This window comes from Eulemur rufifrons, chromosome 3 (assembly GCF_041146395.1).
Source record: "Eulemur rufifrons isolate Redbay chromosome 3, OSU_ERuf_1, whole genome shotgun sequence".
Taxonomy (NCBI): Eukaryota; Metazoa; Chordata; class Mammalia; order Primates; family Lemuridae; genus Eulemur; species Eulemur rufifrons.
Genome location: NC_090985.1, coordinates 52,111,148 through 52,138,928, shown reverse-complemented (window position 1 = coordinate 52,138,928; position 27,781 = coordinate 52,111,148). Strand labels below are relative to the sequence as shown.

Below are 27,781 nucleotides of genomic sequence, written 5' to 3'. Positions count from 1 at the left end.
TAAATAATATAAAAAATAGACTGATTTCACAAAACTTGGAAAAAATACACATAAGACTGCTTATTGACATTATTATTTTACAGGCAAAACGTTTCAGAACCCCAACAATAAGGAGCATCACACCTTTATCTGGAACTCCAGGTCTGTTATAGGACAGCTGAAATATCTTTTGGTTTTGTAGTAAATAATTTATTTACTTTTTAGTATATAAAATTATTATAACACTTGAAAATTTATAAATATAATTTTTCTGATTATAAAAATAACTACCAATTAAAAAATATTCGCTGCATATTATTGCTACATGTTTGTATCTTAATCACTGTAATGTATTTAACTTTCCCTTCATGTTGAACATTGAGTTGGCTTCCAGTGTTCATTATAATAACTATATTATCCCAGTTTATAATTCCAACAGCAGTATGTGAGAATGCCCTTTTCTGTAGCCTTGACAATTCTAGGTGCTAATTTTTTTCAAATATTTTACATAAAAAATATAGTAGGTTTAAAAAATGTTTCTAATCCTTTGATTTATGTAATTAAAATTATTACCTGTTCACCTCGTTGGTTTGATTTAAAGCTAGCCATCTTTTTTCATATTTAGTTATAAGAATTCTTTATATTTTAAGGATGTTAACCATTTATATGTCACATACATAGAAAATATTTTTTGAGTTTATCATTTGCTTTTAAAATTTAATGATTTTTCTGTTATTCAGACTTTTAATTTTTATTATCAAATCTATAGACCTTTACTAACCCCACCATCCTGAATATATAGGTAAATTTTCACCTATTTTTCAAGTTTTTATTGTTTTATTTTATTTTATTTTATTTTACTTTCAGAGGCAGTTTCTCACTTTGTTATGGTTTTATTTTTTATATTTAATATTTATTTCACCTAGAACTGATTTTATTTTTTGGTATAAAGTAGGGATTTTTTTTCAAATAAATCACCCATTGACATAAGTGATATTTATTGAATAATTCATCCTTTCTTCCATAATACACTTCTTTAATCTATAAATACTTACAAATACTCATTCATGTTTTATTGTATTTGCTAGAACTTTCAGAACAATGCTAAACAATAATAGTGAACATAGGATATAAGTATCTGAATGCTGGTTTTATTGGGAAAACCTCTAATGTTTTGGTATTAAGTGTATGGAGAGATATTCTTATACTGAACCTTTTTGGAATTTTTGGTTTTTAGGTACACTAATAACAATCCAAGGCAGAATCTTCACTGATGTCTATGGAAGTAATACTGCACTAAGCTCAAATGGGAAAAATGTTAGGATTTTGAGGTAATTTTCATGTAGAAATATATTTTTATAACTTATAGATGGGATATAATATTCCAAACACAATTGGCCCAATGATATTAAAACCCATTACAATGGGATGGGACTAATCATGTTTTTTCAGCCATGTTATAGAAAGAAAAATAGACATTTGGATGATACATTGATGTGGAAGCAATGGTCAAAATTCCTTTCTTTCAAGGTCTGACATAATTCCTTATTTTTCTGTGACAGATTTTATTAACAGAAGACACATGGAGGCAAATCCAATAGAAACCGAGTTATAGTAATGATATTTTATTACCGGAGGACTTTATTACTTAATCTAACTGCCTCATTTTGCATATAAAAATACCTAAGGCCTTGAGGTTACACAGTCAAGGTCAGGAGTACAACCCCTGTCTTGTAACATACAGTTGTACTTTCTCTACTGCACCATGGTAGACAGCATAGTGCTGAAACTAAAAATGGCCAGTAACTCATTAACAGGCCAAGGTTTGAATCCTGGTTTCTTAATTTACCAGGCAAAGTTAGGTTGCAGGAAATTCAATTCAATTCAATTCAATTCTTGAGCAGATGGTAACGTTGGCTAGTTAACTACTGCCATCAAAATACAACTGTCCACATTTTGGATTGAGAACTAACATTGTCACTAGAGTTATCTTCCTGTAGCATAGATGGTATTATCTCATTCCTGCCTTAAAAGACTGAAAGTCCTGTTCATTTCCTGCAGAATGAAGTATAGATTCAGTATCATGGCTTTCAAGATGCTTCATGTTTATTGAATACATAAATAAAACAGATAAATGGATAAATTAAGTAAACAATTCAGATAGCAATTATATATTTTTTGAAATACTAAAAAGGTGAAATATATGTATACACACATACATATGTGTATATAATGTGAAACAAGCCATTCGAAGGGTTTTAATAAATGAAATAAAAGTGGTTTGTTTGTCATTCTATGAAGTAGAATTCTCAATCAAATCACATTTGTATGTATCTATAATGTTCTGGCAATGTTCATTTCATTCCTTATATGTAATAAAAGAACTACTAAGTAGAGGAATATTTATCATCTTATATATACAGTTTAGCATAAGTAAAGATTTCATCTGCCTCAATGTTATTGAGTGTTATGAATGGTTGATATTGTAATTCTTAGGGTTTTCTAAGTCGTCTTTTCCCATAATGAGGACAGAAAATACAAAATTTAACTTTCCAAAAGAGGTTCCTTTTCCCTCCACTGTAAGTGGAATTTATTTCTGCTTAATACAAGGGACTGGATGGAAATTATTTTATGAAATCATAGAATCACAGTCAGAAGGGACCTTCAAGATCAGGCTAACTTGCCTTGTACTCTGGACAGCCTGAGATATTATATATAAATATAGTAAATTTTTTCACACACCTATTCCTGGATGGTGAGAAGGTCTTAGAGCTATATTTCCACCATGTTAATTACGATACTAGGACTCCTACAGCATTTCATTGTGCATGGATTCCGTTAGCCATGGAGGAAGCCGAGAGCAATGGCTGTATTCTGGGCAGGAAGTCAGGAGACCTGCTTCTCACAAATCTTGTCCATTCATCCAAATCTCCAAATTCAGAGCAAAAATTATAGAGGACATGCAAATGAGTAGAGGGGCTTAGTACTTACTAAGGAGGTTTTGGTCTGAAACATCAGGTGAGAAAAAATTTTTAAAATATGTTTTTAAGGCCAAATAGCATAATATTATCATAAACACACATACCCAGACCACTATAGGGATCATCAGCTGTGGTTAAGAGCGGAGACTGGAGCCAGACTGTCTGAGTGTGAATTCCTGCTCTACCCTTTATTGGCTGCAGGCTTGGGCAAGCTGCTTAACCTCTCTGCTTCTGTTTCTTCATCTGTAAAATTGAAGGATAATATAATAGTTACTACCTCATAAGATGGCCGCAAAGATTAAACGTAGTAGGAGCCTATAATGTTAGCTGCTAAATTTATTTAGTTGGAATAAGGCAGGTTAGAAGGAGAATCTGAATGTATGAATCTCTATAATGAGTGCAATACAGTTTACTTGCTTTACAAATCTACTGTAATGATCAAATGAACAGACTTAGGTGTAAAGGTACATTATAAAGCTTAAAACTTCCTGCAAACAAAAGTTTTTATTTTATTTATATTTACTTATTTTTTTTGAGACAGAGTCTCACTCTGTTGCCCGGGCTAGAGCGCCGTGGTGTCAGCCTAGCTCACAGCAACCTCAGACTCCTGGGCCAAGTGATCCTCCTGCCTCAGCCTCCAGAGTAGCTAGGACTACAGGCATGCGCCACCATGCCTGGCTAATTTTTTCTATATATTTTTAGTGGTCCAGCTAATTTCTTTCTATTTTTTTAGTAGAGACAGGGTCTCGCTCTTGCTCAGGCTGGTCTTGAACTCCTGACCTCGAGTGATCCACCCGCCTTGGCCTCCCAGAGTGCTAGGATTACAGGTGTGAGCCACCACGCCCAGCCAAAAGTTTTTATTTTTTATAGTTCAGGTTTGTATCTGGCCCTATTTTGATTCTGGGATTTGCTGTCACAAAAACTGGTGGTTTATTCTGGTGTTGCAAAGTATACAAAACCAGTCAGTCACCTGCCAGTCTCCAATAGCCTCAGGTTTTGTCAGCCTTAAAGTGATAGATTAGACCTGATCAGCTGGGGAAATGTGACGACAGATGTTTTCCCTGCAACCTAACCTTGCCTCTTCTCAGCTTCTTATTTTCATTTTATATGTCACTGATGCTGTTAGATGTTCTCTTCATCCTGATAACTTTGTGGTATCTCTCCTGATTAATTCCTATAGTATAAAACTTACTATAAACTATATTTTTAATTGAATTGATTGAACTTTAGGTGGATGAGTTCATTATCTGTTTCTGTTTTCTTTTCCCATAGTACTTAATACCTTCTAACACAAAAAATATTTTATAATTATGCTTTTTAGTCTCTCACAGTTAAAATGTCAGTCTCATAAGGGCAGGGATCTTTATTTTGTTCAGCGATGTGTTCCAGTACCTACAACAGGAATGGCCACATAATAGATGTTCAATAGCTGTTTGTTGAATGAGTGAAGCAATTAAGAGAAAACATATTAGGTGGCCAGTAAGCTTGGTGGGAGGAGTGCATTTTGAAACAATTTATTAAAACATAAGTTGATCTTTTCTAATAAAAATATTTATACAGGGTTTATATTGGAGGAATGCCCTGTGAGCTTCTCATACCACAATCTGATAATCTGTAAGTAATTTAAATCATTTTCCCTATAAAAGAAATAGCAAATATAAACATATTAAATTTAAATAGTAATTAGCTACCAATACCGCATAGGTAAATGATTTATAATACAGTATAAATTATATTTCTTATTGTAAATTAGCAATCATTTTTATAGTTAGGTGCTACCTTATATCTTATCCTCCTCTGGCTCTAATAGTTTGATATGAACTGTTATTTAGACTTTGACATTAGCATATATTTTTTTATTAGGTATGGTCTGAAATTAGATCATCCAAATGGAGACATGGGTTCTATGATCTGTAAGACTACTGGAACTTATATTGGTAAGTGTTAGTCATCTTTTTCCATAATTGTCGTAAATGCCTAATTTTATTTCCCTGTTTTGTATTCTCCTAGACCTCCCCTGCCTTATTTTGGATCACTTTTGTGTTCTTATTTCCTCTTTCCTTTGCTTCCTTTCACTCTCGTGCAAGCATGTAGGATTTAGTTTTTTTCTTAAGGTTTAGGTAAACTTCTTCAAGTTTCTTTTTTCTCCTTCTCTCTTCCGACAAAAGATTTCATGACTAATTTAGCTGTTATGCCTATTGCCTTAATTTCGCTCGAGTTTTTTCTCCTTGATCTATATATTCCAGGCACATATATTTTTAATTCTCTAGTGGGCTTTCCTCCCTTCTATCTCAGGCCCTCTGCAAATTCTATCCTGAAAATTTCAGATAAAATGTCACGTCCTCAAAAAAGTCTCCATGCTTTCCTGTCTTTCATTCTCAAAGCTCCCTCTACATTTTTTAGATAGGCTTATCATAATTTCTAGTTCTCTGTTTGTGTCATTGCTCTTGACTGATTGTACTCTCCACTAGACAATGTGTTCTGTTAGGAGAAGGACAAGCTGTGTGCTCACCCTGCATCTGCATCTCTCAACCCTTAGCAGAGTATCTGAATAATTAAAGAGCTGTTGAATGAGTGAAAGAAATTTCATGGCAACATGGTTATATATCTGTTCTTTTACGATTCCTTAATGCATGGTCATATTTTGTCAGGTTTTTCTAGTTATAACCTTGAGACTTCTTCCTATGTATATTTTTAAATTGTGGGTATTTTCTTAAGATAGTTCAGTTTTCATTTCTTTGACAATAGGTGATTGTGTAAGTACAGTTTTGATTTTATATTTTTTTCTCTGCTTTTAAATCAGCTTTATAATATAGAGTTATTGTTCTCCTGTGATTGGAAACTTAATTGATTGTGTATTTTAATTAATTTCAGGTCATCACAATGTCAGCTTCATCTTAGATAGTGATTATGGAAGGTAGGCCATTTGGTAAATAATAATTTTCATAATTGATTAAACTGAGTAAATAAAATAAAGTACATATTTACTTTGTGCTGTAGATGCAGAGATTAAAAGATTAATCACTCTCTACCCCTAAATTAACATTTAAAGAGTCTGCAACTCCCTTTCACTCATAATTTATGCTTCATACATAACCTTTCAATTGTTGGAAAATCTACCATTAACTAAAACAACAAATTTAAAAAACCATTGATAGTGATATGAAAATGTATTATTTTATGTCTTGCACCTCTTCTGATATAATTATAATTTCTTGATAACTAAAGTAATTAAATTTTGACTTGAACTAATGTTCAGAATAAATAAAACCTCATGGTTAATACTACTGGATAAAGGTTTTATTTTAAGATACAGAGAGTTGTGAAAGATTGTAGTTATAGCTTTCAATTGTGCATCTTAATACCAATGTTAATAATTCATATTTGTGACTTTAAATAAAATGAGAATTCATTTCCAGATGTTCTTCATCCTGATTTCAGTAAGAAAGAACATCATACTTTTCTAGAAATATCAGAATATGAAAATCTCAACATATGTTGCAAACCTCATATTATGATAATAACAGTGTACATTTAGTGGCAGACATGGTGTTAAGCACTTTACATACATTATATAATTTAATCCTCCCAAAGATAAATTGAGTACTATCGTCCACCCCATGTTACCCCCTGGGAAAATGAGACTTAGGAAGGTTAAATAATTTGCCCAAGGATATTCAGCTAGTAAGAAATCCATGCTGTCTAACTCCAGCACCTCAGCATTTCATTCCAGGGCTCTGCCATGACTGGTGGGGGTTTTAGCCACCAGTACTACATCTTCTCACTACTTAACATCCTGTTCCAGAGTCTCTACCATGGCAGATTCCCCCGCTCTTGGGAGCATTTGCAAATGTGTGGAGGAATTTCTTGGCTGTCACAATAACTGGGTATGTTAATGGCATTTAGTGGGCAGAACTATGATGTGCCAAGCCTAAATGAATTGTTCTGCCCAAAAAGCCTTAGCGTCTCCCATTGAGAAAATAAGCCAGTAGACAAAAATCCAAATAAATTACATTATTTAGCATCTATTAATAATACTAATGTATATATAACTATAGTAAATAAACAGTAGATAGATCTGTTAATTTCTTTTTTGTCTCTAAAGAGAGACTTGATGATCAGAAGTTTGAAAACAATGGCAATACTACAATAAAAGTAGATATTATTCCTGGTCAGTGCTCACAGACTACAAGAGAAGAATGAGATGTGGTTCCTCCATGCATGTAACTGCAACTGGAGTAGTGAGACCAAATACACTGTCATTATATTTAGAGACCATCTACTTCTAGACAACTAGAGGCAATAGTTTTATAACCAAGTGATGCCTGGGCTGGTATCACTTTATTATAGACCAATACAGACTAGACCAAAACCATGAAGAATGGTACAATTCAAGAGCAAATCAGAATGGAAGATATGTAAATGACAGATATGTGATTTACATATCTGCAAATGACTTAAGAGTCCCATGACTTAACAGTTACTCTCTGCAAGGATTTGACCTACTTACATATAACTTTATAAAATAGGACAATAGAGGGGAAGAAAAATGGTGGAGTAAAGGTGACCTCCTGGCTCCCTGCTCCCAGAGAAAGAGGTGAAGAACTCAGTCTGCTACGCACGAGTAGATCGCTCCCCTGCAAGAACAGTGTTGTGAAACTGCAGAGAAACAGCATGGGACACACAACATAGGGGAAAAAAGGTGAATGGGAGATAGGATCGGGAAGTCTGGAGAGTGCGAGATAAACAATAGAGAATAGAGCGTGGGATGGCTGCGCCCGAATGGCCGGCCAGCGAGTGCAGTGGATCTGACCCACAGGAGAACGTCCTGCTTCCCCACTGACCTCCACACCCACCCAGATAGGGACCTGCCTGAAGTCAGTGCAAAATCGCAGCAGGAGAAGTTGGGCTCTGTGGAGAGGAAACGGTAGTGGAAGAATCTTGAACTCCCCGGAGCTCTGTGCTAGGACTGCACTGGGCGGGGGAGTGACTGGTCTGAGCTACTATTCAAGAGAGTTAGGAGACAGGCACCTCACCTCTGGCGGTCAGTGGGACCAGAACAACGGAGGTGAACACTGAAAAGGGGACTCTACCCTGGAAAACGCTGCTGGTGACTAGGCTGGCTCAGGGCGGGTCAGAAAGTGCAAGACCTCTTGCCGAACAGGCGCGAGTTTGCTGGAGGGCGACACACAAGAGACAACAGGGTGTCCTGTTGACTCAGCTCCCCAAACCGGCATCCGCCAACTCCTGAACAGTCTCCCCAAGCGCTAGGGCTCTGTGGGTGGGTGGCCACCATTCTGGGGGCCCACAACCCAGACACTGTGGTGCGCTACAGTTTGGGGCAGCACGCTTCCTCCAGCAGGGGGACTCTCATGACAGGCTCTGCCCTTCTGCAACCTATTGTCAACTAGCCAGGTGCATTTTGATGGGCAAATTTTGAGTACTTCCCCAGTCATGGGAGGCTAACACCTGCGGGATTCACAGGCGCTGGGGCGCTGGGCGGACTCAGGCATTACCCCTGCCCCTAGTGGCCAAAGTAAACGTGAAAGAGAAAATCCTTCGCACAGTAAGATGAAAACAACAGATAACCTACAAAGGAAAACCTACCAGACTAACAGCTGACTTCTCAAATGAAAACTTACAAGCCAGAAGGGACTGGGGACCCATCCTCAATCTTCATAAACAGAACAATGGCAACTTAGAATTCTTCCCTGGCAGAACTGAGATTCATCTACCGGAGAGAAATAAAGACTGTCCCAGACAAGCAATCACTGATGGAATTTGTGAAGACCCGACCTGCTCTGCAGGCAGCACTCAGACCTGCATTACATACTGAACAACACAATAGACACCCAGCGAATTAAAAACACTCAAGAGTTAAATCCTAGAACTCAGATTGCACAATGGCCCAAGAGGTAAAACAAAACAATAAGAACTTACCCAACAATCATGAACAGAAATCTACCCCAAATATCAATCCTCTCAATAAACGTGAGTGGCTTGAATTGTCTTTTGAAGAGACATAAACTGGCTGAGTGGATAAAGCATTATAAGCCAAGTATCTGGTGTCTCCAGGAAAGCATATAACCCACAAAGATGCTTTTAGACGCAAGGTCAAGGGTTGGAAAACAAACTTTCAGGCAAATGGAAACCGTAAGAGAGTGGGGTTAGCAATTTTGATTTCAGACAGCATAAATTTTACAATAGCAAAAGTAAAGGAAAACAAAGATGGTCACTATGTAATGGTGAAAGGAAAAATCCAACAAGAAGACTTAACAATTCTTTTTTTTTTTTTTTTTTTTAATTTATTTTTTGTTTGTTTTTCAGCTCATCAAGGGGGTACAAAAGATCAGGCTATATACATTGCCCATGCCTCCCCATCCCCCCGAGTCTGAGCTTTAGTTGTGTCCATTTCCTAGACAGTGCACATCACTCTCATCATGTAGGTGTGCACTCCTCCCCTCCCCCCACCCCATCCCCCCCAGAGAGAACTTCAAACGTGTCCATTCCCCAGGCAGTGCGCATCGCACTCATCAAGTAGGTATACACCCATCCCTTCCACCCAGCCCCGACCTCTGTCCAATACCCAATTGGTGTGAATCCCAAATGTGCTCTCAGGGAAACCAGTTTGCTGGTGAGTACATGTGGTGCTTGTTTTTCCATTCTTGGGATACTTCACTTAATAGAATGGGTTCCAGCTCACTCCAGGAGAACCAAAGAGATGCCATATCGCCATCATTTCTGATAGCTGAGTAATATTCCATGGTATACATATACCACATTTTGCTAATCCATTCATGAATCGATGGGCATTTGGGTTGTTTCCATATCTTTGCGATTGTGAATTGTGCTGCTATAAACATTCGGGTGCAGGTGTCTTTTTTATAGAATGACTTTTGTTCTTCTGGGTAGATGCCCAGTAATGGGATTGCTGGATCGAATGGTAGGTCTACTTGAATCTGTTTAAGGTATCTCCACATTGCTTTCCACAGGGGCTGCACTAGTTTACAGTCCCACCAGCAGTGTATGAGAGTACCTGTCTCTCCACACCCATGCCAACATGTATAGTTTTGGGACTTTTTGATAAAGGCCGTTCTCACTGGAGTTAAGTGATATCTCATTGTGGTTTTGATTTGCATTTCCCTGATGATTAGAGATGTTGAACACTTTTTCATATGTTTGTTAGTCATTTTTATATCTTCTTTTGAAAAATTTCTATTCATGTCCTTTGCCCACTTTTTGATAGGGTTGTTCGATTTTTTCTTACTGATTTTCCTGAGTTCTAAATAGATTCTTGTTATCAGTCCTTTATCTGATGTGTAGTATGCGAAGATTTTTTCCCATTCTGTAGGTTGTCTATTTACTCTTGTGACTGTTTCTTTGGCTGTGCAGAAGCTTTTTAATTTGATCAGGTCCCATTTATTTATTTTTGTTGCTGCTGTGATTGCCTTAGGGGTCTTCTTCATAAATTCTTTGCCTAGGCCAATGTCTGTAAGAGTCTTTCCTACGTTTTCTTCTAGAATTCTAATAGTTTCTGACCTAAGGTTTAAGTCTGTTAACCACCGTGATTTGATTTTTGTGAGGGGTGAGAGCTGTGTGTCAACAATTCTTAATATCTATGCACCCAACACAGGAGCACCCAGATGTATAAACAAACCCTGTATGAACTAAATAGCATGATAAACAGTAATGCCATAGTAGTGGGGGAATTCAACACCCCACTGTCTGAAATGGACAGATCCTCCAAACAAAAAATAAGCAAAGAAATAATGGACATAAACAGAGCTCAGAACAAGTGGGCCTAACAGACATCTATAGAACATTCCACCCAAATAAAGCCGAATATACATTCTTCTCATCAGCTCATGGAACTTCCTCCAAAATCAACCACATCTTAGGCCACAAATCAAACCTCAACAAATTAAAAAAAATAGAAATTGTACCAAGTATCTTCTCAGACCTAGTGGTATGAAACTAGAGATCATTTCCAACAGAAACGTCCACCGCTTCACAAAGTCATGGAAATTAAACAATCTATTGCTAAATGACTCCTGGGTGAAGGAAGAGATTCAGATGGAGATCAAAAAATTCTTTGAATTAAATGATAACAGGAACACAAGCTATCAAAACCTGTGGGATACAGCAGGAGATCAGAAACAAACACACAAAATAGATAGGACAATAGCATTTTATCAAATAGATTAGAAAACCATGTTAGAAGCAAAAATTATTGAGTTTTAAATAATTTCCTGAACTATATAGCTTCTTTTATGCTCATAGTAGCACTCTTCCTAAGGTGAAAAAAAATGGATTCTTATTTCTGAGGCTATATGAAAGGTGTTAATTGCTAAATCCATCATATGTCTCTCACAGAAATAATTATCCAAAAATAGAAGGTTTGAGTGATCAAGGTTGAACGTGATTGATAAGTGTACATAAATCAATCTGCTACATTAACATGCCCAGAAACTTCCAATTTAAAAATGCCAGCAAATTCACAGATTATGCAGGTAAAAATGCTGCATTACATTGTTGGTTCTGTGATCTTGATATATAATTCCTTTTTTTTCTTTTTTTAAGCCAATGGTTCTCCTTTTGTATTAATGTCTCAGAATTGAGGAAATTGCATTTGTATGTGAAATAGTCTTGCCAATTTAAGATAACTGTTAGAAATATGACATTTACTATTTAAAAGCCTGGTTTTAAGATTAGTTGGCATTTTAAAATGTTAAATCATTTTATAGATTATAAAATTCACATTTAGAAATTTCAGGAGCATTGCTGAATATCAAATAAACCAATTAAAGACCACTGTGGCACCTACTCCATATTTCTTTTAATAGTCAACCTTCTCTCCTCTATTACCCCAAGTTCAGACAACAGCTGTTCCAAACTGATAAGGTTCAGATGAAGCTGACTTAATTGAGAAATGCCTAGTCATTATCAATGAATTAGTGAAAATAACCTCAGTGTCATCCAAAATATAATTACATTCAAATTTTATTTCAGGAGGCAATTTTCCTACTAACTTAAGAAGCAGAGTTAATTTTTGAGATGCGGAATCTGACCAGACACAATATTGTCGGAGCTAGCGTGGTTTCAGATCTTTGGGAAATCAAATGAAAGGCTTATGACATCAAAATATAAAATCCAGTATGAACTTATTAAAGAACTAATTTAGCATAAAATATTTCAGAAACTCTATTTAGTCTTACAAATACACATTGTAAGTAATGCCTGGGTTAGATTTACAGGAAAGTTCATTGTTGGTCTCAACTACAAGATTTGCATTATCCTTTTAGATTCTAGTCCAGTGTATTATAATTATGACATATGGCTTTTGAGTCTTAATATCGAATTTCTTAATTTTTCTAATTGTGAATTTCTTTGAGGTAATTAAGGAAGCAGCATTTAATTTCTAGGATTCTTTCCCTCCCTAATTCTCCAGGTTATGGAAATGCAAATGTGTTATCTATCAAAAGATATGAACAGACTCTATGTTTATTAAGGATGATTTAAACGTTGTAGATTGTTGTTAATTTGCTGCCATCCGCCTATACTCTTAAACGAATTAGTAAGCTGGGGAGCAGTACTGCGTAGTGAGCGCACAGGTTGGGAGCCTTGAGCTTTGGGCTCAAACTGCCTGGGTTCCAATTCTGTTTCTGCTTCTTACTTGTTTTGTGATCTTGAGTAAGTTAATTCTCTGAATTTCACCTACCTCATGTGGTTGACGTAAAGATCAAATAGCATAATAAATTGAAGGTTCTTAACATGATACCTTCTCTTAGAATCTAAGTAGGTTCTAAGAAAGACAGAAAGGGGTGCTCAGCAGAAGAGCCCAGCCTTTACGAAGGGTAGTCCTGTCTGTTTTTTAAGTATAAATATAATTTCTTAAAATCAGCTTTATTGATGCATAGTTTGCATATAATAAAATGAACATAAGTATGCAATTCAGTAAGTTCTAACAAATGTATATGCATGTGTAACCAACAACTAAATCAAAATATAGAACATTTTTATCTTTCTCCAAAAGTTCCATCTTGCTCCTTTGCAAGTTGTTACGTGATTTCTATAACTAAAATTAAAAAAAAAATTCCCCAAATAAAGGTCATTTTTAAAGCTGGAAATTTTACTTTTTCTTAAAACAGGAGTCTCCCACAGAGAATGGCATATTTTGTTTCTTCTCTCAATAAAATTTCAATGTTTCAAACATATGCAGGTATGTGACATTTCTCTCACTGTGTGTATGTGGGGGGAAGGTGGTGTGTACTTCATTTCATCAAATCATTTTTATGTACTGCTATGAAAGCAAAAATGATTAAGATGGGGAGTCTAACAGGAAGCCCCAACATTAGCCTGGACGCCCCCCCCCAAACCGATGATAATCTTAGAGTAAAAAGATTTAATCTTGATTAAAAAACAAACTCATCACACTAAAAGAGAGAGCAGGGAAATTTGCATGTCTCAACTTTGGCTGTTGGTCAACTCATCTCAAGTTGAAAATATCCTTAAGTCAAAAATACATTTAATACACCTACCAAACATCATAGCTTAGCCATATTACCTTAAATGTGCTCAGAATACTCACATTAACCTATGGTTGGGCAAAATTATCTGGCAATGCAGTGCATTGTATTAATTGTTTACTCATGATTAACTGGATGGGAGCTTCAGCTCTCTGCCTGCCCAGCATCCTAAAAGAGTGACTACCTCACATTGCTAGCCCAGGAACAGATCAAAATCCAAAATTCCAAGTTCTATATGGTTTCTACTGAATTTGTATTGTTTTTGTACCATTTTAAAGTAAAAAAAATCCAAAGTTGAACCATTGTCAATTGGGGACCATCTGTCCTCTCTCAGATTTATGCTTTCAATGTGGTCCATAATAATCCTTAAGCAGGTTATATATTAGTTTAATTTAATTATTTAATTTAAATCAGTCTCGGGTGATAGTATTCCTAGGAGAGCATCAGAGCAAACACAAATCCTTCTGGAAGAATCATATTTCATTCCAGGTCAGGAGTGATGAAAAGATACATTCAGATTTCAAAGATGTTAAAATTTGAAAAAAAAATGTGTGTCTTGGGATCAATCAAATGTGATGTACCTTGTTTTGTTCTAGAAATTTATTTAATGCAAAATGTAAGAATGCATATATAGAACTTAGTATTAATAAGAATAAATTTTAGTAAAAATCTGCCATATGTCATGTACTGGGTTATTTTACCAATATATACCTAAAACTTTTATGGACAAAGCCACAGGAAGACCAATGATAGTTAAATGTATTACTATATGACAAGATGTAAATATAAGATGTAAGTCCATAAACATAGGAAAGATTCATTCTTCAAAAGCATATAGAAGGAGAGGTGGTTCTGCCTGACTTCTGTACTTTCTTTTGAAGTTAAACATTTGTGCTCAGCTCAGGTTTTCCTCACTTCCTCGATCCTCCTGTTACCAATATATTTTTAGTACTAGTCACCATTAAAGTCTAGTCCCCATGGAATGTAGGTCTCTGTGAACACCATGTTTATTGTCCTCTGTGCAGGACTGCACCAGAGACAAAATAATGAAACACCTAATCATTCATTTGGTAGTCCACTACCTACACAGTGTTGGCTGCTATGGCTAGGTAGTTTGGAATTTTTTAAATAAACAAGCATTTGGGCTTATGTGTAATATTCATGACATTTTGTTTAATGTGTTTCTTCCCCAGAGGTCACCACGGTTTCACCTTCACAAGGAAGCATTCAAGGTGGCACCACACTAACAATAAGTGGGAGGTTCTTTGATCAGACAGATTTCCCAGCCAAAGTTCTGGTGGGAGGTATTTTTCGTGATTTTTAATATATTACTTTATAAGAACAAATCCTGCATGTTCTTTAATATTTTGTAAGAGTAATAATAGACTTTTCTCTTAAAGCTGGTCTTTTCACGTAGGCTTTTGATTCTGGGGCTTGATGTTCTTCCCACTGCAATTTTCTGCTGAGGACCACTCCTGGAAGCTTTATGTGACCTGGACTTGAGCTCTGGGGTTGGCGTTGTGTAGAAGCACTGAGGCTGCCCTCCACAAATTCCTCACCATAGTTTAAGGACACACCTACTCTCTATTTAATAAGCTCTTAAATGTCCTTTTTGAATGACTGTTATTTCTCAATGAGTTAGCTAATTACGAGGAAATTTAAAGTAATATTTTGGTATACTCTCCTCATACTCTTCTCATATGCTGTGCCTTTTCTGTACTTCAAATAATTACTGGTGATATTGGCCTTGGAAAAAGCACTAATTAATGCGTTATTTGTTTACAAACACATGTAAGGCTTGTTTCTCTGGTTGTGCATTGCTTCTAGGTATGTGGTCTAGATCTGTTTAGAAATAGGTAGCTATACAGCTCAAAATGGAGGTTGGGATGAATGTAAGAGTGGGACTCTTCCCACTTACTCATAATGACTTCACTTCCCTTGATAGGCAGGGGACAGGATGCCTGCCCGTGCAGCTGGGCACATACCTTTCTGCTACAGCCCTTTTGCTTGGGTTCTTTCCACCTTTTAAGGAATCTGCTCGTAAGCCAGCCAAAATGTGATCTCAGAAGAGAAGAGAAATATAAAGCCACCTCATCTAACATTTATACAATCTTTCCTGTCCCCAGGAATCCTTGCTGGTCACCTGTATAAATATTAGAACCAGGGCTATAAAATTTTTAAATTTATATAATGTATTTTTCTGTATAGATGTTATGTTTTAAATATTAAAACCAGGAACATAAAGCACTTTTAATTGATATAATGTGTCTTGTGATCTGATACTATGCTTATTTTTACTATGATCCAGTTGAAATGCAAAAGGTGCATATAAGTTTTCTATCATATCTCATTGCCTTTAATGTGGCAACCAGATTCAAGATGTTGAATCCTGAACAATGTCTTGAAAATAATGATTTGTTTATGTATTTTTCTTTCGCTCTTAATAAAATGGGCTGTTGGTTTAATATACTGTTCATATTCACTGCTTTTTAGTTCACTTTTCTTGCATCCACAAGGCAGTAAAATGTTGTGTAAAGGTTTAAATTTTCCAGGCCACCAGACAAAACTTAACAAAGATATCTCCCTCCATTTCCATCACCCTCACATTTTGTGGGCTGCAGTTGCCATTTCCGTAAATATTTACTGAGGGCCGACGGTATATGAGGCGCTGTGAGGAACACGTGGTGGTCTAAAACATAGACTCTTCTCTCAAGTCTAATTGTGCTTACGTAGAGGTTATAATCATTCTCTTTTAGGCCCTTATCTGTTTTGGTCTCAGTCTGCCCGTGAAAACGCCATTTAACAATTGTTGTCCCTTTTGTTTTCATTTGACGCACTTGGGCTAAACCACCATTTTTCCTACCTAAAAGGGCTGTGATCATCTACCTTTGCAAATTCTGAACATCGTGGGTTTACTCAGCAACTTTTCTTTGAGGAACAAATTATAAGTCTTCATTTTGGACCTGAAAGTGACATTTTTTACAAAGACATAGTTTTAGCAAGTTTTTTATCTCAGAAAAATGTTGCCTTGTGGAAAGTACGACAATTAATGAGTGATGAGCTTGAATGGAGAATATGTAAAGAAAATAAAGAGCCCGATTTTGCTCCTAGCTTATGCAACTTTGTTTAAATTGAAAAAGTACATAAAAATAGGCTGATGTGACTTGCACTCTGAAGCTTGAGTCGTAACGGTGCTGCATCTTGCCTCTCCCTAGGTCAAGTTTGTGATATTTTGAATTTCACAGAAAATAGGATACATTGCAAGACACCCCGCAAACCTCATATTCTCAAAACTGTCTATCCAGGTATGTTACTATAAGGGAGAGTGGCCATTTCTATATTTGCGTCAAAAGATTATTATTGTTATACATCATTAGTAAAAAATATTATTTGAACTTTTTAGCATTTGTGGTGAGAATTATAATAAATTTCCTCCAAGTTTTTAAATTTACATTTTCTGGATTAGAAAATATTTGTACTAAAATAGCTGCATCAAAGCTGCACCAGTGGAGATAAACTTGGTTTAAATTCTTCAGATACGCTAATGAAAAGAGCACGTCTCTACTGACAGAGTGTAATGATGCTTTTATTTCATATTATTAATAAATTGTGATTACTAAATCTTGGCAAAGGCTACATAGAAATTTTTTAAATGCTTTTTCCTGTTAAAAAAAATAAATGGGGGAGGTTAAATCCTTGCTTGTCTAGAATGATTTAGGAGTAAAAACAGGAGATGAGAGAAATATAACTCAAAATTCCTTTTAGACCTTCACCTTGTGGCCTGGTGAAATTGCAGCTGATAGTCTTCATATCTACACTAATACCACTGAAATGCTGCACGTGTGTTTGAGTGTGATGTGTATCTCATATCCTGTGCACACAGTCAAATCTGTTTATGCTAATAATTTTGTCATTAGGTGATATTTGAAGCCAAATAAATTCTGTTTACCAACCTCCTGAATGCTTTTGTTTTGAAAGATATGAGAAAAAATGTCCAATTTAAGAAAACAACTTTGATATTTATAATTGATGACTCTAAAGAAAATTGTATATATCAGAAAACACTGCTTTTGTAAAAGGTTGACGTGCTCAAGCTCTTCTCCAACCAAACTTAGCTGAAAAGGAGTAGCTTATTATTTTACAAATCCAGACAAGCTTAAGGCTGCTGGAGGAAGACATGAGTCCAGTTGTTGTTGCATTTTAAGGAATAAAAAGAAAAAAAAGATAGCTCTTTTCTGATTAGGAAAAAACTCAATCATAGAATTTACACTGGCAAGTATAGGTACAATAGCAACTATGCAAATAGCATTACTACTCCCAGTTTACATATGTGGAAACTGAGGCTCAGAGAAGTTAGGTAATAATACAGAAGTTGTAGACTGTCCTCTGGGTATAGGTACACGTAGGAGAATGTGTAATTATTTTGTCTGCACACATCATCTAAAAATGTGAATTCAAATAGAGCATCTAAAACCACCATGCAAATAGAATGCCATTGAGACATCACATCATGATTCTGATGAAAGGCTTCTTTTATTTTATTACGTTTTAGGTGGGAGAGGCTTGAAGCTTGAGGTATGGAATAATAGCCGGCCAGTGCATCTTGAAGAAATACTTGAATACAATGAAAAAACACCAGGGTACATGGGTGCCAGTTGGGTAGATTCTGCTTCCTATAGTTGGCCCATGGAACAAGACACATTTGTCGCACGCTTCAGTGGCTTTTTGGTGGTTCCAGAATCTGATGTTTATATATTCTACATCAAAGGTGATGACCGTTATGCTCTTTATTTCAGCCAGACTGGACTTCCAGAAAATAAGGTAGGGAAGCTGCAGAATAATATTTGATATTTTAAAAACAATTTGGTGATCTTTATATTTATCTCACTTATTCTAAATCAAAACCAATAAATATATTAAAAATGTATGAGAAATGATTTCATCTGGTTTGGTTCTTGGCTAGTTTAACATGTGATGCATACTATAAAGTAGTCTTAGAAAACCCATAGCATACAAAAAAATTATTTTCCATATCTAACTGTTTTCTGTGAAGGGAAAAACACGTATATTTCCTTTAAAATTGAAGTTTTTTATTATGAAAGAATTATAATCACAACATAGGAAATTTGAAAAAGAATGAAAATATTTCACTATTCTACATTTATTTGGTCATGAGATAAAAGTCAAAATTTCCATATATCTCTATTTTGGTTATTACATAAATAGAATCAAGCATTCAATTTCATATTCATCTTTTGTCACATATCAGTATAAAATACTGTTATTAAATAATTTATATATTCATAAATTTTAATACAAATTTTAATAGTATGTTATCATGTGGTTTTACTAAGCTTAGGTAACTAGATTCCTACTGATAAGGTTTTAACTTACTTCTGATTTTTTATGACCACAAATAATACTCTATTGAGCATCTGTGTTCATTAGATTTTTCCATATTTTGGATTATTTCGTTAGGACAATTTCACAAATGTGAAACTAATAGATCAAATCAAAATAGCATTTTATGACTCAATTTATATGGTAATATTTCTTCCCAAACTTATTGCACAAGTTTAATTGCTACCTGTAACTTACAAATTCTAATTTTTATCATAGCTTGCCAGCATGCTGACTCCAAAGATGGTATAGTCATTCCTAATCGGAAGCCCCAAGTCCTCTCACTCTAGCATACAGAACCATTTAGCAATCTTTGGCATATTTTGGGGCTACTTCTAAAGACCTAAGTTGGATTAAATCCCTCAAAGTTCTCTGCAGAGCCAAAGGCTATTTTATTTAACAATAACAAACTGCCTGCCAGTATGTATCTTTTTATTTTCCATTGCAGTTCTAATAATGGAAATGCTATGATCTGTATATTTATAGCATACTTGGTTATAGTGATGTTGATGTTAGTTATGGGTGGAAGGAATAAAGTGAGCTCTGATAATTTTTAAAAATTTCATTTCATCATGGATAACAGATCTTAAAAGAACAATATGAAGTAGTTTCATACTTTCCTATTCATGAAATTTCTAAGACTGATGTAATAAGTGATAAATAAATAAACTTTGAAAACATTTATTAATAAATCCCACATCTGTCTTTCTGAGATTAGGTGAGGATTGCATATCATTCTGCCAATGCCAACAGTTATTTTTCTAGTCCAACACAAAGATCGGATGGCATTCATCTTCAGAAAGGAAAAGAGTGAGTTTTTTTCCCTTGTCTTAAATTATTGTGTGGTATTTAAAACCTGTAAGTCTATATTTAAAAATAGTTTCAATTCATTTTTATTGGTAGAAGTGATATTAGTTTGTTGGCTTAATTTATAATTGGTCATTCTCCATAATTTTATTAAATTTTTTGTCTATATTTTGAAGAATGCTGGCATTCAGCCAACCAGGGAATTTGAAATCTAAATTAATTCTGTTGCAGAAGTTATAATTTTGTGAAATTTACTTAATCCTGGTTTTAGTTCTTCAGGAGAACTTTTCAGTCAATCCACCTATCTAATTTCTCTGTTGCTACAGCTGAGCTCTTGAATAGTACCAGAGAAAAATCACAAAATCACAAGGATTGGTACCACTGTTAATATATATTTATTATTTACTGATTTATTGCAGGCCCTGGGCCAGGTATTGGAAATTTAATACAAAGGATATTAAAATACAGTCCCTCCCCTTAAGGAGCACATCATTTAGTGTTGAAAGTTCAAATCCAGAAAGCATATGAGGGTATCATACAAATAGCAGATAATCCCATTCAAAAAGCCATTCAAGATTCTTAGAAAACATGATACATTCAAAATGGAGAACATGGAGAAATGGAGTTACATGGAGAATATCTAATGAGGCATTGAGATCATACTCCATTTATCGTTTGTAACTGTTAGGTTTTACTGCATAACAAACCACTCCAGACTTTAGTAGCTTCAAACAACAAATGTCTATTATTTCACATAGTTTTATGGTAGGCTGGGCAGTTCTTTTGTCCTGGCTAGTTTAGTTGGAGATTGATGGTCTAGCGTGGTATTTTTTTTTTTTTTTTTTTTTTGAGACAGAGTCTCCCTCTGTTACCCAGGCTAGAGTGAGTGCTGTGGCATTAGCCTAGCTCACAGCAACTTCAAACTCTTGGGCTTAAGCGATCCTACTGCCTCAGCCTTCCCAGTAGCTGGGACTACAGGCACGGGCCACCATGCCCAGCTAATTTTTTCTATATATATATTTTTAGTTGGCCAGATAATTTCTTTCTATTTTTAGTAGAGACAGGATCTCGCTCTTGCTCAGGCTGTAGCGTGGTCTTACATACCTACAGCCTCAGCTGGCATGGCTGGGACTTAGATATCTGGAGCATCCCATTTCACATGGTCCCTCATCTTCCAGGAGGCTAGCCCAGGCTTGCCACATTGGTGGGTGTGTTCCCAGCAGTAAAGAGGGGAATTCCCAATGCACACACACTTTTCCATACTCTGCTAGTGTCACATTTGCTGATATCCCATTACACAAAGCAAATGGCCAAGCCTACATTCAGGGGTGAACAGACTTCACTTCTTGATGGGAGGAGTTTTCTCTTTTTTTTTTTTTTTTTTTAACCTACTACATCAACCTTCCAGATATTAATGTGATCATGGTCATAGGCAACGCCATGAAGATCTGGTGGAATTGAACAGAGAGAGTTGGAATCAATGGAACCTGGGAGCAATCACACTCACTATTCTTACTAAAGTCTTAGTAACAGTGACATGGGAAAGGCATTTTATTTATTTTTTTCCTCCTCCTTCCACTTTTCTCTCTTGATATAATGAAACATTTTCTTTTTTAACCATGACTGCTACTGGACCATTCAGGAAAAGTGGAGTGCCTGATTAATCCCTGCTGCAATTAAGTGTCAGTACATCTTCAGACTTTGGCTTGGTCTTTGAAAATGAGTTTAGTCTATCTGCTTGGCAGGCACACAGAGCTTGAATAAAAGCAACTGCTAATACATCTGCTGCCTGGTATCTGCACTCCTGCAAAATCAACTTGAAATTTACACACTGTACTTACAATGATGGCTGTAAATTCTTAAACTGAGGCCATTCTAGGTAGTTTATTGCACAGTGATTCTTAAAGCTGTTCCAAATGTATTAAGAGTTCATATTGCCAGTTCATTCTACTCAAATAGTATAGTTTCATTGAGTGCATGTCTTTTTGTTCACCTTATTCTCCTTTGAATCTTAACCTTAGTTACTAATTTTTAAAAAATCTTTAAATTCTTAAAGTTCTCTTAGTATTTGCTATTCATATGGAGAAAGGGAATAATAGTATCTATTTTCTGGGGCTTTTATGAAAATCAAATATAATGATGTCTGTGAAGTGCTTAGTGTCTAGCACATAGATGGTACCTAATTAATATTTTTAAGTTACAAGTAAAGATGTAAAATTTAATGGTTCTTCTTTGAGTTCTGCTCCTTAATTAGTATTGACCACCTCAATTCATCAGAGCTGGCGAACAGGTTCTTAGGGCAGCCAAGGGGCTCATATTATCTTCCAATATCAGTTCTATGGGGGGACTATGCAAAGCCCACCATCCTAGACATAGAGAGATGATAAATTTCCATCATTCATAGTCGCCCATGAACTGTGGATACTTATTCTCCATATACAAGAATATCTATTGTACAATGTGAGACAATTTAGAGAAACTTCTAGCTGGCCTCTCCAAAGATGGGAGTGATGGTGACATTGCTAGAGATTTAGGTGGGGAAGCAATAGTATTGCACTCACCTGTAACAGCTGGTCAGTGAATACCTTATCCTGAATATGGTTAGACAAGGTCATGAATGAGAACAACTCTCTACTAAAACAAATATATTCCATAATTCATTTTATTTTAGCAAACTGATGTGAAACTTTTAATATTTTAATATTATAAATGAGAGACACTACAATATAAATCATTTAACAGGCAGGCTTTTTAAATAATGTTGATATTTTATTCATTGAAAAATTTCATGACAAGTGTTGTGGAAAAAAAGTTACATTCATTAGTTACTCTATTTTCCAGGTATTATATTGAAATCTTGCTTCAAGAGTACAGACTGAGTGCTTTTGTTGATGTTGGACTGTACCAGTATAGAAATGTTTACACTGAACAACAAACAGGAGATGCTGTCAATGAAGAACAAGTTATCAAATCCCAGTCAACAATCATCCAAGAAGTACAGGTTTGCTATGATAGTAGATCCACTTTATAGAAAGGAAATGTCCAAAGATAGGAGCTCTATTTGGTTATGAATTTTACTAGGTAAGATACAGTTTGGGGAGAAAGGGGTTATGGACTATTATTGAATTGTGGCTTTGAGAATCTGTATTATAAACCAAAAAGGCTATTACTTGATGAGATAAATTTTTAAATACATTAAAATATCATTTTATCATTATCATAGAGTGATAAAGAGGCATTGAATAGCTGAATTATTAGGGCTTTGAAATGTATTTTTCATATATTAAAGACTTTTTAAATTGGAAAATAGGTTATAACATTGGAAAACTGGGAAACAGCTAATGCAATTAATGAAGTTCAGAAGATCAAGGTAACCAGCCCATGTGTGGAAGCTAATTCATGTTCACTTTATCGATATAGATTAATCTATAACATGGAAAAAACTGGTAAGTTATAAATAATAAGGGAGATATTATTTCTCTTCATGTATCGATGTAGTCATGCAGTATTTGTTCTAGCCAAATTCTACTGCCTGGAAAACATAGTTTTAATAATATGGTAGACAAAAAAGCAGAAAAATATATTATGAAGAAAAGCCTTCAGACTGGCATAGAAAATGGCATCAATACAAAGAAATTTCTGGCACATACCATTCATTATTTTCTATTATAAGAGTAATGATAAGTGAATATGTAAATGTAAATGCATTTACAAATACAAATACATGTATATGTAAATGTAAATATATATTTGAATACATATAAAGATTGTGCATTTAACTTACACCAGTGACTTACAGGTGTAAGTTAAGAAAACAGGAATTAAATTCATCATTGCAGAGAAGTTAAGTGTGTCTTTCAATTTCTCAAATTAAGTGATAGATCTATGATCTAATTTATCAGTTAATAAACAACATTGCATTTCTAAATTTTATAATAAATTCTGAGAAATAATTTTTGCTATTTCTGTTAATTGTTTTAATCAGTAAATATTGATACATGCTTACTTTTTGTCAAATACAATGCTTGATACTATGGGAATATTAATAAAATTTGAGCCCTGTCCTTAAGGAGATCACAAATCAATTAAATAGTCAATGTTATTGATCTTGAATCCATTTCAGAACATAATTTCTCTAAGTGATAACTTAGTACAAAGTATGGGTGCTTAAGAAATTTAAATACAAACCATCGGTGTTGGCTGTGGTAGTCCAGAAAGATTTCAACTTTTTTGTTTTTGTTTTTTCTTTTTTTAAATTCATCCAAAAGTCTTGCTGCCTGCTGATGCTTCTGACTTCCTACTCCAATCAGCCTTAAATGACCTTTGGTCTATAAAACCAGATACAGTTCAAGTAACAAGAACACGGAATCCCCAGAGCTATATCTACACGATAACCTTTGTATCAACTAGGGGTAAGCATGTGTTTCATTTTGCTCCTCTCTAGGAAACAAATTTGTATCCTGTGCAATTCCACTGTAAAAGGTAAAAGTTCCATAAAATGACAGAGGAAAAGAATTGGATTCATAGCCTTGATTAATGTCAGGAGAAATAGAAATTAAATGACTATTTTTTTCTATGATAATTAAATTTTAGTTGTATTTCAAAGAATGTACAATTCCAGTGCATGAGAAATGTATTATATGCATTACAAATGTACTGTCAATGCAGTAGCTTACTTTATAAATTAGTGAAAATATTAATTCTGAAAATAAAATTTAAGTAAATCAATATTGTCCAGGAGACACTGTCAAATTCACATGGGAAACGCTACATACCATGGTTCTTCCTTGAAGATTGACAGACCTCATTAGGGTATTAAAATTCCCTGAGGAGTCCTGCAGTTAAAAAAAAAATTTACCTGTGTTTAAGGCAAACTTATTTGATATTCTCATATTTTTTTCAAGTATTAGCTATTAACCTCCTATTAAGGCTTTTTACAAAACACTTAGAAATATTGGGATGGACATTCTGCCTTCAAGTCAATTTAGCAACCAATTTAGCTGTTTGGTATATATGGCCTATGAAGTAGGTCCCTGAATATGTGTGTGTGTGTGTGTGTGTGTGCACGCGCACACACTTCCTTTTCTTTGAACAATCATTATTTTCCAATTCATGTAAGTATAATGTTACTTCCATGTTTATATCTCATTTTATGAAATCATTAATTTTATTGCTGAATGGAAGATAAAGAATTTTTTATCATGAATTTAGTTCTAAACATTTTTCCAAAATTAGATTGGCAAAACACTACCTAAATGAAGATATGGTTATCTTTGTTAATCTATTTATAGATCAGAGAGAAATTTTAAGGCTATAGCAGAGAAATATGGTACATAAGTCATAACTGGTCAAATTCTAAGACTTTACCCAACAGAAAAGGCCAAGAGAATTCCACTAGTAAAGCATCCTTCCAAAGAAGACAGACATCTGAGGGCATGGTCTTATTTCTCCCAAAGTGACATTGTTTGAACAAGCCTCACAGGCTAGGGGATGTTTCCAGAAATTCAACTTTGTGCCCTATTCATGTCTGAAGAAAATAACAACATAGAGCCATTTGCATTAAAATAATGGTGTTGGCACAAAACTAAAAGAATTTTTGAAATATCCTACTGTCCATTGATCTTTAACTCATGGTCCCAATATACCCATCTGTTTATCTTATAATACTTTTAAGCCATAGAAACAGCACCTTAAACAGATAACACTTTGTCTGTTTTGCTCTTTCTGCCATGTCGAGTTTAAATCTGCTCGAATTTAAGGATCTGTATCTTCCCCATTCATCCTTCTTTTGTGATAATGGAACTCCACATAAAACCAATTTGGTTAAACTTATGTGTCTGTTATACTGGTATTTTACTAGTTAATTTTTAAGAATTCTGTTTGGTCCTTCATTGCAGGAGACTTTGATCTGCTTGGTTATGAAGTATTTGAAGGGAATAATGTCACACTGGATATTACAGAACAAACCAAAGGAAAACCCAGCTTGGAGACATTCACATTGAGTTGGGATGGGATTGCTTCTAAGCCTCTTACCCCACAGTCATCAGAAGTTGAAGTATGCTCTAGGGATGATCCTGCCATGCGTTTTCCCTGCCTCCTGTCACAGCATTCACCAGCCATTTGTAGACAGATGGAAAAAGACATTACTTCCAAAAATCACTATAAATCTTTTAGCACCTCACCAACTTACCACAACTCATATACCATGACATTTTTGTCTGAAAGAGGACTCAGAGACAGTCTAGCACAGTCTCCCCTTTTTCTAGACAAGACATTTTAAAGCCCTTAAGCCTTGCTCTGCTCGCAGCAGCTTTGTGTCCCTCTACCCGCCCTAACATTGTTCTCATTCAGAATCCAATTCATCATTATGTAAAAGCCAGAAATGTCTTGAGAGACTTGTAAGTAAAAGCTTAGCCATAAAGTATTGGTAAGTTTAAATCTTATTATTTTATTAAACAGAAAGCCATGTATGTGTCCATCTTTTATAAAGAACACTTGAGAGAGTAGCAATACATTCTCCTGGTTGACATGGTTGAGCTGGAGCCAACCCATTGTGAGGAGAGAAGGGAGGAAATATTATAAAGACAGAGAAGGAAAGGGGAATTCTTAGATCTGTGCCAATGAGACCTAATGTAGCTCCGTATGGGGCAGCTGTTCACAAAGAAAGAATTGTGAGTTACTGAATTTTGACAACTACCTGTACAATGAGTTTAAGTTAATATTTATTTGATGATTAAAGATTTCACATTGTCTCAAGCCCTTAATTCTAAACAATTATTTCTGTGCTTTGCCAGAGAAATAGATAAGTTATACAAGACTCATGAATGTCTACCAATTTCTGCATAATCCAGAATTATTTATTATTTTTGGAATAATCATAAATACAGGTTTACAACCTATGCATCTTTTCTTTTGAAAAACAGAATATATTGAAGAGTATATTTTTTACCCAGTTAATTTTGAGTTAGTTGAAAAAATTACCTATTTGGAATCTGTTTAATTTGTTACTAATTAATTTAGATTTGCTTCATTCCTCTTCTTAAAAAACTACTGAGCAAATATGTCTAGCCAATTGTATATAAATACTGCTGTTCTAAAATAAACCTCTTGAAAGCTCATTTTACACTAAAATTTATCACATGTTAATTTAAAATTATTTAGGAAATGATCTCATGATTATGGATAAAATATGGGAATTATGAAAATGTCCTATTCAAACTAACTAATAGAATTAGTAATAGAATTACTACTGTTCTAACTCTTTATGAAAAAAAAGTTACTAAAGTTCATTTGTGAATTTAGTTTCAGGTAGCAGTGGAAGAAATGGTTAGCACTAAATGTCCACCACAAATTGCAAATTTTGAAGAAGGATTTGTTGTGAAATACTTCAGAGACTATGAAACCGATTTTAACCTGGTATGGAGTATTCAATGAATTGTGAAACTGACCAAATAAGAATTCATATAAATATTGGGAAATTTATGATTTCTTTTTTGAACTAGCATTATTTTATCACTTAAAGTCATATTGCAAAAATAATTTTGTTTTATGTTTATTGGTAAGGCCTGTTCTAATATCTTCTTGTATTATAAAAAGATTCATTTGTGAAAGCAATATTTCCACCACACATGAATTTTCTTGGTTAATAGAAAGTAGGAAAGATGGGCAAATGTAAGATCTACAGGGTGTTTTGTTTGTTTTGTTTGTTTTCTTCACATGGATGCAGAGTATATTTTTCCTCATTGGCTTCAGAGAATACAATTTGTAGAGAAGCATTATACAGTAAATTGCTTCCCTTGCTTTTTGAGATCACCCTGTGGTCAATTAGTGATGCCTAGTCATTATTTCTTTCTTAATGAGATATAAAGATTTTTCTTTGATACACAATAAAGGAAAAAATTAAATACACACTTTCTAATTCTCATTTTGAAGACTTGAGGAAGCCAGATATTTACCATTTTCAAGTGAATATTGTAAGACTAAGAAGTATATAGTCCGGTTAGGTCAATATATAGTTAGTTTAGGTCAATGACCTAAAAATAAATATAAATCTGTAAAAATATATCTCATGATACTTTACATGAGCAG

The 27,781-nt window shown here is 34.8% G+C and overlaps 1 protein-coding gene across 1 annotated transcript in view; it reads left to right on the top strand.

Annotated features, from left to right (window-relative positions):
- Nucleotides 1–27,781, top strand: part of PKHD1L1 (PKHD1 like 1) — a 149,408-nt gene that overhangs the window by 20,388 nt on the left and 101,239 nt on the right. The window contains exons 5-19 of the mRNA XM_069465599.1: nt 84–141; nt 1,217–1,310; nt 4,521–4,574; nt 4,824–4,897; nt 5,835–5,877; nt 13,109–13,179; nt 14,680–14,790; nt 16,702–16,791; nt 18,039–18,307; nt 19,605–19,696; nt 22,535–22,694; nt 23,004–23,139; nt 23,962–24,105; nt 25,591–25,748; nt 26,996–27,109. Coding sequence (XP_069321700.1) covers nt 84–141; nt 1,217–1,310; nt 4,521–4,574; nt 4,824–4,897; nt 5,835–5,877; nt 13,109–13,179; nt 14,680–14,790; nt 16,702–16,791; nt 18,039–18,307; nt 19,605–19,696; nt 22,535–22,694; nt 23,004–23,139; nt 23,962–24,105; nt 25,591–25,748; nt 26,996–27,109 — 1,668 coding nt within the window. The remainder of the gene's footprint in view (nt 1–83; nt 142–1,216; nt 1,311–4,520; nt 4,575–4,823; nt 4,898–5,834; nt 5,878–13,108; nt 13,180–14,679; nt 14,791–16,701; nt 16,792–18,038; nt 18,308–19,604; nt 19,697–22,534; nt 22,695–23,003; nt 23,140–23,961; nt 24,106–25,590; nt 25,749–26,995; nt 27,110–27,781) is intronic.